This window comes from Mastigoproctus giganteus, chromosome 7, assembly GCF_048544385.1.
Source record: "Mastigoproctus giganteus isolate SK-2022 chromosome 7, ASM4854438v1, whole genome shotgun sequence".
Lineage (NCBI taxonomy): Eukaryota > Metazoa > Arthropoda > Arachnida > Uropygi > Thelyphonidae > Mastigoproctus > Mastigoproctus giganteus.
Genome location: NC_143581.1, coordinates 84,719,753 through 84,732,908, shown reverse-complemented (window position 1 = coordinate 84,732,908; position 13,156 = coordinate 84,719,753). Strand labels below are relative to the sequence as shown.

At 33.0% G+C, this 13,156-nt stretch overlaps 1 protein-coding gene across 1 annotated transcript in view; it reads left to right on the top strand.

The window, feature by feature from the left end:
* Positions 1-11,239, top strand: part of LOC150083037 (uncharacterized) — a 93,850-nt gene extending 82,611 nt beyond the window's left edge. The window contains exon 6 of the mRNA XM_090378366.1: positions 11,132-11,239. Within this exon, the coding sequence (XP_090234492.1) occupies positions 11,132-11,239 (108 nt within the window). The remainder of the gene's footprint in view (positions 1-11,131) is intronic.
* The last annotated feature ends 1,917 nt before the right edge of the window (positions 11,240-13,156 follow it).

Sequence of the window (13,156 nt, the reverse complement as noted above, 5' to 3'; positions counted from 1 at the left end):
TCCCGACGTAGGTAAGGGTCGTGTTCCTTGGAACTCTACATAAGTCGGAATTTCCCTAAATGCTTATGCAGCACTCGAAAATTTGATTGAATCAAAAAATAAATGTTCGATGAACATGCAGATAGAATTATTTATTCAATTTTTTTTATCTCATATGCAGGAAAAATTACAAAATTGCACAAAATTACAAAAATTTCAAAATTATAAAATTACAAAAATTTCAAAATTATAAAATTACAAAAATTTCAAAATTATAAAATTACAAAAAGAGAGAGAGGATACAGGAATAACATCAGCAAGTTTTACCTTTCCAGCATTGTTGCCAGAATTAACTCTCCAGCTGATAACCACACTACTGCAGAAGTTGAAGGCTGTGGAGATTTAGAAGGGATTTATTCCAACACATCACAAAATTTCTCTGCAGCTGCAGAATCAACACTGACAACTTCACTGCATACTTTAATGTTTTGGAAACCAGCACGATGCTTGAACCTATAAACCACCAGTTGCTTGCCACGAACTTGGCTTGGGATTCGCCATACTTAGGGTGACCATATTTTTTTTAGAGAAAATAGGACATTCCCATTTTTAAAAAGAGGACAAAACTAGGACATTTTAAACTTATTTATTGATAAAATAGAAATTTCTTCTGATAAAAAAAAACAGACATTCTTTTAAAAATACACTTAGTACTTAATATTAATATTAACTTAATACACTTAATATTAAAAAATTAATATTTTCTAAGATTTTCAGCTGTTTAGTAATTTGATCTTAAAATTCTTGGCATTTCTTTTTCATATTATGTGTAGTAAACAATAAGCCTTTATTTACTTCAAACCGTAACAGGTTTCTTCCCTTTTGGTCGTTGAATGTTCATCAATGAAGACCGAATATAGAAAGAATAAATACTATAATTTTTAATAATTCAGAACTTAATTCCAATGTTTGACAAAAAAAACACATTCCTTATGCAGTAGTTCATCAATTTCTTATTTTTTCCATGAATTTTATACCATGAAATTAACTGAACAGCCTTGAAGAATGGATAGGGTGACTATATATTTTTTGTGAAAACTAGGATAGCAGAGGAAGAAATTAATTTTAGGAAGAATACAAAAATAGGACTATAAATTTTTTTATTGCAAAAGATAAAAAAACAGAAAATAGTGGCAAAATAAAATACATCTTGTTGACATAAAAATTAAATAGGTATTCTTTTAAAAAAACATTTAATAATTCATTGAAATTAATATTTACTTGAAGATAAAATTTCTGCTAAAACTTTTGGTTCATTAATTATGTGGTTGTAAAATTCTTCACATGTCATTTGCATATTATATATAGTAAATAATATTCCTTTAACAGCTTCAGTTTTTAATTGGTTTCTTTCCTTTGTCCACTGACTATTTATCAATGAAAATACACGTTCAACATTTGCATTGTGGCCAAATACACAAAAGATGAATTGTACAATTTTTAGTTACTCTGAAGTTAATTCAGAAGTTTTACATTGTTTAAAAAACATCACCCATTTCTCATTTGCAGTTAATGTATTCCATTTCTCATTTTCTTTTTATGTTTCCAAGTATAACTTTAAATTATGCCATTGATCAAACAGTTTTACATCATCGACTGTGACTCCCTTCTCACAAAAATATTCTAAGCAGGAATGAACATTGTCCCAAGAAGAAATTTCTGCCAAATTGATCCATTCTAAGATTTTAAACTCATCTAATGGTTTTAACCATGATTCAATATATTTTAAAGTACGGCCGTACAAATTCTCGATTTGAACTCTAAACTGTGTGACTTCATTTTCCTTACCCTTTTCTGTTGCAATTTTTATTATTAAGCACACTTTTAACAGAAGAAATTTATTGGTTTTCCTCTCCTTGAGCAAATGAAAAACAGTCTTAAGGATTTTCCGCACTTCAATTATTGAAATACAGTCTCTTTCAATACGTTTATATTTTCTTGAAAGACTGACATGAATGAATGAGCAAATGAAAGGTATGCCTCATTCATATCATCTTCAAAAAATGTTTGCAATATTGCTGGTGATCTTCCAGCGACAGAAAATAGGATTTAAACCCTTCATAAAGTTCTAAAATGCGATTTATGGCTGGAAAGAGAAATAACCATCCCGTTTTGGTTTAGTATAAAGGTTGTTTATACTCTGTCTCTTCAAAATTGCAAAAGTCCTTTAGTGATTCAACTCTCACAGTATAAATAGAGAAATGATTGTAGATTACCCTAACCAGCATTTCTATATTGACTGGTAGCCCATCAAAACTATAATGCACAGTATTATTTAAAACTTGTGCTGGACAACCAATTCCAATTAATTTATCATTAAGTTTTTTTTTTAGTTTAAAATACACATTATTTCTTCCAGCTCTTTTGACACCACCGAAGTTAGTATTACAGTTATCACCAGAAAAAGAGGTATATTTAGTTATAATGTTCTTTTTGGTTAAAACATCACATATCATATTTGCAACTGTGTGTGATTGCTCATTGGGTTGATTAATTATATCTAATAATTTACACTTAGTTCCACCGTTTTGATAGTCAAAGTACTGAATTAAAATTGGGAATATTTTCAGTGAACCATGATTACTAGCATCTGTTGAAATGCTTATATTATGATATGTTCTTTAAATCATTCATTACAAGATCAATTGTATGTGGTCCAAAAATATTATTTATGATTGCCTCAGCCTTAGTCCTGCCACACAACATTTTTTGACAAATATGTGAATCAGGAAACATTCTTTTCATTAGCGGAATCCAACAATCCAGCGAGCGGTATGATTGGTGATGCATTACTGTATGATATGCTGCCATGCCTTCAGAAGCTCTGATAAGTTTCACATCCTTGTTAGGTACAATAAATTTTTCCAAAACATTTGATGAAGCCACTGCACATCTGGTGTTACACTTATGTTTTTCAGTGTTCAGATGTTCTTTCAAATCAAGTTTTCCTTTATTTGCAACAGAAATAACACTATTGCAAATGATACAGATTACATCATGTTTAGTTTTACCTTTCTTGAATGAAGGATGTTCTTGAAGCATTTCATTAGTTACTATGCACTTCCTTTTTCCCATGTTTTTGCAGCAATACTGCATACCATACATTGCTTTCTTTTTAAAAACAGTAGCAACTACTTGCCAGGGACAAAAACATAAAATGATACTTTGATGTTATCGATGTTTTTGTTGCGATAGTGCGTACTGTGGCACTTTTCTGTTATAGCCACCGTAACTTCTGCGCTATCTATTGGCGGCTGCCTAAGCTATAACACTCTCCATTGACGTAGATATGACAGCACATATGGTCTGTGATATTTAATGAAAACCCGACGATAGCACAGCAGTCATGGTGGATATAACAGAAAAGTACCCGTACTGTATGTACCATAATTTGTTTGGGTATCACTCGCATTCTTATAAGTGATGCTTAAATGAATACAGAGGGTGTAAAAATTTAAAGTGAATGTAAATCTCGAGTTGTAAATAGAAAAACTAGGACAAATGAGGACAAATTTTAAAAACCCGCGAGGACGTCCGAGGACACCTTAAAAAAGAGGATATGTCCTCGAAAACCCGGACGTATTGTCACCCTAGCCATACTTATCCTTAATATCTTCATAAATACTTCTTGCTTTTGCTTGAATGGCCATTGGACTCAGGGGTACTTGCTTCTGAATCTGATTTTCCATCCATATTATTAATAGTATAGCTAATACCTGAATGCTGTTTTGTGATTACTGTTGATCAGAAATGCGTTGATCCTTTAACATGTTCTTTTTATATGTCCCTTAAAATAGTATTCACTGTTGAAGCAACGAGACCTAATTTCATGAAATAGATGACAAACTTTGTCCTGCTTCTCAATTCTTAATTAATCATCTTCATTTCTAAATCAGTTTTGTTTCTTTCCTAGCACTGCCAGCACTTGCACTTTCTTTTGGTCCCTTTCCTTTCACAATTCTAATAAGTAAATAGGAATGAAGAGAAGATTCTGAAAATTTATTTATGTTTTTTATATGATTGAAGATTTCAGTGAATGGAAACTCATTTCACCATAATAATGTAAAAACCCACACAATTCCAGTTATCGGTATTATTGCAAATGCAATAAGATCGAGGTTACTACCCTTTTATAATAGATTGCGCTAACAGCAACGCCCAATAAACGGGAAAGTGCAAATTGTTTTTATTGTTTTATCGTAGTGCACTACAGTAATGTGTTTTAGAAAAATATGACAAAGATATTCTAAATTGATTCTTATAACGGAACATATGATAACAATGAAAGTGTAGTGCAATTCTAAAAGGTCATTTTGACCTTTTAGAGAGATAAACATCCTAGTTATATAGTGAAAATTTCAACTTCCAAGGTCTTGGAACGAATTACCAAAAAAAAAAAAAAAACAATGTTATTGGGTTCACATTATTATGATATGTTCACGATACCTCCATTTATTCCTGTGGAATGCAAAATACATTTCCATGATTTTTTTAAGTTTGCACCAGCTGGCAAAAACTTATGTAAAGTCAAATTTCCGTAAGTCAAGTATTATGTTAGCCGGGGAGTGGCTGTAGTCCTTGGAGAGTAGTGTCCATTGATAACCACTCTCTGTCTTCTCTCACCTAACCCTCCTCTCACCCATTGTAGCAACTTGCCGGCAATGCTATAATGCTCCAACCCGTATGCTATAATGCTCCAACCCAGCAGTCCTCCATACGCAACAGTATCGAAAGCCCTCATAAAATCCAAGTATATGATATCAAAATCATTCTTTGCATCCAGTTCCCCTGCGACAACGTTACAGTATCCAATCAATTTTGTTAGACAAGACCTCCCCCCAACAAACCCATGCCGTGTCTGAATTATTTTGTAACCTCACTTTCCCAAGTGACATTGCTGCAGGGTTAAAAATAATTAGGACATATCATTATATTGATTACAGTCTGTATAACATTGACAATTCTATATGTTTACAGAAATAGTTCAGCAAGGAATAATAAGTAAATTAACTATCTGTACAGCAACATGAAAATTAACTTTGCAGAAACAAATGTCACGCATAAAATTTTTGGGGACAAAAAAAATAAATAAATAAAATCCTTTACCACATGTTCTCGTTTTTCTGAATCAATCAGCTGGTAAAGTTTATTGTTGAACAATGTCCCTCAATGTGATTTACACAAGTCCATGGCTTCAAAAACCATCCACAAATGGAAAGCACTGTTTGATTTAGTTCAAGTTCTCAGGGTAACAAATTTTCATATCATACAACTGATTTCAAGCGAGTAAGATAATATGAAGATGAGATAAAGGCCATCCATTATCCACTTGGATAAAACTGATTGTTTGGTCAGTCGGTTTTTGAGATATCAGTATATTTTGTTTGAAAATTGTACATTTGCAAGATGAAAATATCGAATTTCCAAGAGACAAAAAACATGCAACCCTCACCTGAGACTGAATAACTCAGCCAGAGTGTGAAAAACAATAAAATTCTTCCCTTGTGAAATCAGGACAACAGTCTTTTACACATCATGTGGTAAGTATGAAAGTTCTTTTAAGTTCATTAATCCATCTCTAATGCAGATAAAATAAACTAAGGAATACTTAATTTCAAAGATCACTCCACAACATTTATGCCTCGTGCACCACACCAGCCACTAAACCAGCTGAGAATTTTGTATCAGCTATACAGTCTACACTGAATAATTGGAATACATTATTGGACTTGCTCACTGTGAAGCATGTCCACATTCTTGTACATAACATAAAATATTTTCAAAACAGCTGAGCCCGTAGCCAGGTGGGAAGGAGCAGCAGCAGCAGCACATATCACACGCTTCTTGATTAGACCGGCGTTCAAGCCCGTCATCACCAAATACGGAGGATGTGGAAAGGTCAGGGAATGACCACCGCATATTCCCAGTGCAATATGGCCTTAGTTGCTAATGCTCCTAAAAACCAAATAACAACAGCTGAGAATCTGTTGAAAATGGTTCTTCACAGATTCAATGGATACATCAAATTTCAACTTCAAGCAGTGAGGAAATGGTTGCTTGTGTGCATGAAAAAATTTGTTCTAATTAAGGTTACCAGATGTCTAGTTTTGACCCAGACAGTCCATTATTATTTGAGCTTTCTGCCTGATAAACAAATTGTCCAGTATTTTATAATTAAGTAAGTTTTATCATTTTATATATTTATCAGTTTCATTTTAGTTGTATTCAGTTTTCATTTTAGTTGTTTATCGAGTTTTAATGAATTTTGCAATCCTCGTTGCTCTTGACATACAATTACGTTCTCACAGCCAAAATAATAGTTTCAACCAATGAAATGGTTGAAACTTGAACCATTAAATTCAGTTTTCAGCAAAATTCAATGTTTCAGTCCAATTTCAATTTCTGTGGACAGGTGAACATAACAGTTTTTATTATGTTCATCCAATTGAATCTGTATGAAGAAACTTTGTGCATGCGTGTGCTTGCATATGAGTGCATGCAGTGACAGGTTCCAGGATTTTCTAGGAAAGCTAAAGCAGTGTTCAGAGAACCATCAAACTTTAATTATCATCTACCAGTAAAACAAATCAGTATTATTTTGATCTTAGGGCGGGGGGATTCTACCTGGAACTGCCACTGTGTATGTGTGTTAATATACCTTTAATATAATAATGCTGCACAATCAAATTTTCAGTTTAGTACTATTATATATTTGAATTTGTATTGCTTATCACATTTAGTAAGAACTTTTTTTATGTGCCAAACTTTTCTATTGTGTCTGGGTGTTTTTTTTTTTTTTTTTTTCTTTTACTGAAATCATCCTACAGAAAATCTATTTTGAAACAATTGACACAAATGTACAAACCAGAAGTTACAGTTAAAAAAAACCAGAGTTGTGAAATCATTAGCAGTTTGGTTGTTCTGTGGAGGTCACCTTGCAACCCTTTTTCTGGTCCGAAGTTAACATCTTAAAAAATTGTTAATAAATTGGGAATCTCTCTTGGATCATAATTGATTTTGATCAAAGTAGTTGTTTGCAAAGTAGTAATACACGTGGCTAGTTTCATGCATCATGACACACAGGGCACTTGCCCATGGGCCAATGCATTATGATATTTATGGGCCACCTATCATTCTGGGATATTCTTGGCTGATAGAGAGCCCATGAAATGTTCAGGTTAACCTTCAACTAGTATTGGACCCTATTAAATCATAATTTATAATTTTTAAATATGGAAGTACGAGAACAAAAGGAATAGTTATACTTTTTTTTTTTTTTAAGTAGTCCCCATTATGTAGCGAGACCAGGGGGCATCTCTTGTACTAAAGAGAGTCCCAGTTATGCAGAAGAAACTGGTCATATTCACTATAAAACTCTTGAGTTTGTCAATGTAATGATAAATTCCTTATAATATATTTTCAGAATGGTAATGTACACCTTAAAATAGATTTTTCCTTTGTCTGTAATGTCCATCAAAATCACATCTTTCATTTATCAGAAGACAGTGGCCATTACTTTTCCATGGTGGGGGGAATTTTGGGTGGTGTTACTCCACAGATTGTTGTTTACTGTCTGGCTCATATTGGTTTATATACCTGTTTCATCACCTATGACAATCTGAAAAGAAAGCTTCACCTCTGTCTTGTGTAATGCCAACAACCTAGAAGAAATTTTTGTTCCTGAAATTTGTCTTGTAATATCAGAATTGTCTCTGAGGACATTCGTGAACATTCTTCCAGTGATGATCTAAGGTTGATGCTTGGGAGTCTAAAATGCTAATGGAATTCATTCATTTCCAGCTTGTGAGTTAAGTACAATGAATTTCAGTAGTCTAATCATTGTATAAAACCAGATTTTCTGCTTGCGCCTTCATGCTGGTGGGAGGACTGTTAGTATGTACTAAAGTAACCACCCACATCTGAACTAACAAGCAGAGGCAATGGTGTGGCAGTTGATGTTTACAATTGCCTGCATAGAATTGGCCATGCCCCTGCAATATTAGACAATACCAGGTGGTTGTTATTTGGTTTTTAGGAGCATTAGCAACTAAGGCCATATTGCTCCGGGGATATGCGGTGGTCATTCCCTGACCTTCCGCATCCTCTGTATTTGGTGGTCACGGGTTCGAACCCCGGTCTAATCAAGAAGTGTGTGCTACGCACTGCTGCTCCTGCCACCGTCATCTACCACCACCTGGTATGGCTACAGAGGCGCCATACCAGGTGGTGGTAGATGACTCATTACCAAGTGCAGTAGCACCATTTGCTTAATGGAGGCTTGAAGTGGCAAAAACTATGCTAATTTATGTAAAAACATGGGAATACCAAAAGAATTCTTTAAATATAGAGCATTTGGAAATTTTATAACATTATTTTGGTTTGTGATACGCTGTAATTACAGTCAGACCTCTCTTTAACGAACTTCCATATAGCAAATTTTTCTATGTAGTGAACTTTTTTGAATTCCCCTTGATCATTACATTGAAAGTAGTGCTGATGCTGTAGAAAGCATGATTTAAGAGCTAAAATTATTAAGAATTAATTCCTTTAGCTTTCATGAGTTAAAGAGATTAATTCCATGAATTAAGAGCTAACACATTTACAATTTAGGGTGCCCGTAAAACCCTGCAGGAGGAAACTGGCCAACCATGGCGCGGGATAGAAAAAGATGGAAGGTTTTGGAAGAGGCCTTTGCCCAGCAGTGGGTCAGCAATAGCTAAAAAGAAGAAGTAAAACCTATACACTACTGTACCAAGAAGTCACGCTGGTCAATCTATGTGTTCACAGGCATTGGAAAAGATTAAGGCATATTCCTGACATGGACATTGGCTCTGGTCAACCTATTTTCTGCTGTAAGCATCCTATCAGAGAATTTGGAGAGAGTAATTTTCCTTTATCCCAGAAATTTATCTGTTGTTTTGAAAAATGAGTCATCCACACTTTCACTAAATTTCACCTGTTTCTGTTTACATGGTAGGTACAAGCGATCCATAAATCATTTTTTTTTTTTAGCTGTTATGCAATTAACCTTACAGTGTCTAAGAGGAAATCCTTGAGTGTAGTGTGAAAAAGTGGAAGTGCTTAATAGTGTAGATCGGGGCATTAAAAAAAAAAAAAAGAAATTGCTTTAAAATTTAGTATCCCTTCCAGTAGTGTGTCGACTGAAAAACCGTTTTCAATTCTCAAACTGTTTGAAGAAACGGAACCCAGTCGGAAGCATGCGAAATTATGCCTGTGTGAAGATGTAGATGAAGGTGATTCCAGATCAAAACATGGTGATATCAGGGCCATTAATGAAAAAGGCTATGGAGTGTGCATCTTTTCTGGGTCATAAAACATTCCAAGCCAATTCTGGTTGGCTGGATAAATTTAAAGAGTGTGATGGCCTACTCGAAAAAATTATTTCTGATGAAAGTGGAGTTGCAATTGAAGAAGACTATACCCATAAAAAAACAGTTTTGAAAAAATTATGAACTACTATGAGCCCAAAGACATATTCAACATTGATGAAACAGGACTATTTTTAAGTGGTCTATTTTGTAAATGTTTGCTGAACAAGCCACTGACTTTTCAAGGTGATAATTTTAGGTTGTAAAAATAGTAAGGAGAGAATTAGTCTTAGTTGGTGCAAATATGGCTGGTAATGAAAAACTGAAGATTTTGGTAATAGGCAAAAGTAAACAACCTCGATGTTTCAAAGGAGTAAAATCGTTAGAGTTGGACTACAACTGCAACAAAAAAAAAGCATGGATGGCAAGTGAAATTTTTGAAGTGGATGTTAAGTTTTGATGGAAAGATGACGAAGGAAAACAGAAAAACTGCATTGATTGTTGACAACTGCCCCACCAACTTTCATTCAGTAATTTCGAGACTTACAAGTGTGAAGCTTGTTTTCTTCCTTCTGAATAATTCATCTTAACTGCAGCCGATGGCTGCAGTTAAGATGAATTATTATCAAGAATTTTGATAGATTTTATCATCAAGAATTTGAAAATGCACTACCAAAGGCACATCTGAAAAAAATTATACTGAGAATAGAAACCAACCAATCTATAGCAGAAATGTTTTAGCAAATGCTAGAATGCTAATTAATAGCAGTGAGAGGGATGAACTGCTACAAAACATTAAGCAATTTTGGGAAGAGTTCCAAGCCACGTTTGATCAGTGGAGAAATTGTTCGTGATGATTTTTAGGAGTTGATAATGATGTAATAATAGTTGAATATCTGAGTGACTTCAACATTTTGGAGTGTATTTAAAGAACTTGACAATATCGATGATGTGTTGGATGAAAATGAGGGCAATGAGGGTAGTTTAAACCTTCCAAACATGAAATGTTGGTAGTATTTGAAACTTTGCATTGAGATCTTCAGTGGGAAGAAAATGTAACAGAAAATATATTTGAGTGTTTAAACAAATGCAAACATTTCTACAAACGATGTACAGTAGAATCCAATATACAACAAAAAATAACCAAATATTTTACAACATAATTCTTAAAAATGTACTAATATATTGTGTTCATCATATAAGTAGTCATTTTTTAATATGTATCTATTAACAAATTAATTCTTTTAAAATGTTAGAAAATTTATTCATTCCTACTTATTTCTGATTTATTTCCAATCTTTTTCTATATTTCTGATTTATTTCCCATCTTTTACTATATTTCTGAATTTACAGTATTTTTCATTGCCGAAAAGGTCATATAGCAGTTCAACTGTATATTACATTTTTATAAATAAATAAATGTTCTGTTTATACTCCGGCATGACAACCAAGTCAGTAGAGTTTACAATAAATCGTCAATACAAATATTTATCGTATTTAGTAGTCACGGGCTTGAACCCCGGTCCACTCAAGGAACGCGTGCTATGCACTCTCGCTCCTGACCACTGGGCTACGTCAGGCCTTATATCATTAATTGTAATATGAATTATTATTAATTCATTTTTATGCCAGTTAAATTGTTTCAGATAGCAAAAAAAAAATGTTTTTATTCAGTTTGAAACTTAAGTGAATATTGAAATAATAGGAATGCTTAAATTTACAACTTTATGCTATATAACTGTTTTTATGTATTTTTCAATTAGGACTTGGCAAGAATCAAGAGAAGAACATTTCATTTCCATAAAGTCCTTAAAAATCAAACAAAACAGTTATATACAGAACTAAATGAAGTTCGTGACTTAATTGGCTGAATTTTCAGTTCATGAATTTTGATTTTTTGCATGCATGCATGATAATTTTTCAACATTATCATGTATGCAAACAAATAAATTATTCTTGTTCATCTAAATTTATTTAGTATGTTACTATATAAAAAATAAATTTTATTATGTGTTTAATTTTGCTTTCTTACATAAAATACAGAGAATATATCTTTGTATAATGTTTGTGGTAAAATGGTGTTTGCATCAACACAGCAGACTTTTTTTTTATAAAAAATTAATCAAGATGATGAGATTGTGTTTTTTTAATGATCATTAACAAATGACCAAATAAGTGACATGTCCATGGAATTTTTAGAATTTTTTGCCTTGAAGTGATATCTCCTTGGACATGTCACTTATTTGGTCATTTGTTTCCTTAATTAGATCTTCTTCTTCTGGACAATTCTACTACACAACAAAGCCCCTCAGCATGCAAAGCTTAAATAAGAGGAATTCAAAGTGAATGATGCATTTCAGGTCATATAAATAGTTAAGCATGTTGAGGGGCTTTGTTATGTAGTAGATTTATCCAGAAGAAGAAGACTGGAGTAATAAGCTTAATTTTGAGGTATTAATGCAGTGTCTAAGAGACCTGAAGGATTTTTTGCTGATGGAAAACATTATTAGGAGAGTTTGCCTTAAATTTTCAACTTTATGCTATATACAGAACTGTTTTTATGTATTTTTTAATTAGGACTTGGCAATATTTCATTTCCATAAAGTCCTTAAGAGTCAAGCAAAAGATTTATACTCACAACTAAATTAAGTTCAGGAGCAAATTCATGGAATTTTGGTCAATTCCTTCTTTTACCTTTTTTTTGGTTAACATAGACTGATTAGCACTTTACGTGGCCTTACAAGTAAATGAAACTGAATTTTTTACTCTGAGACCATACACCAGCACACAAGTCCTTATTGGTTAAACAGTTCCTTATTGAATGTGGAATTGGAATGGCAGCATTAGAGCATTACTTTACCATCAGATCAATCTCATATTAGATTTTCATGATAATACAGTTGCTTGAAAGGTTGTTTCAAAATCCAAGTTGACACACTCTGTTACATGATCTGTGATTCAATGAAGTTGCGAAACATAGGCTAACCCTTTGAGGAGCATGCTCTCAGAAAATGTATGGGCTTAGCAGGAAAATGAGTGGGGGTGACTCTTCATAGAATTTTGAAAAATGAACACTTTGTATTCAACAGCTTTTAAATATTAATTTGTTCTTATTTTGAATGGACTTCCAACATAAGAGTGAAATTATTGTCAAAAATCAAATCAGAATTTAAAAAAAAAAAGTGAAAAAATTCCTTTTATTACTTTTTTTTTGTGTAGTAATATCCCTTACTTACATTTATATATCACGATTCAGTTGCAAGAATTTATCGATCTCAATTCCAGAGAATTTCAATTATTGTTAATGAAAATCAGACAACCAGGGGTTCACATCTGGTGAGTATGGGCTTGGCACACCCAGGGTCCTGAGCTGGATATCATCGTTCTTCTTTTTCTTGGTGATTCCCTTCTACTTCTCTCTCTCTTGTGGTAATTCAAAAAATTTTTTTTTTTTTGGCTGGTGCAGCATATGCCTCAGGCTTCCTTGCACCATATGGCTAATAATAATAACAATAATAATAACAGATTCAATCTTCTCTTCCTCCTATTTTCAAAACTATCTTGGTGCTGCCAATTATTTAAACTATGTCTACAATTACTTGAAAACAGAGATAAAGAATGGTAACACTCACTTGATCTCAATACAGTTCATATATAAATGAACTTTTTAGAACAATCCTGAAAACTTAAATATATTTATTTACCATATACTGTACATATACATATATTCCCACATATGAAAAATTGAAAAACTTATATGTATATATACTCCCAAGGAGTTATGTTAA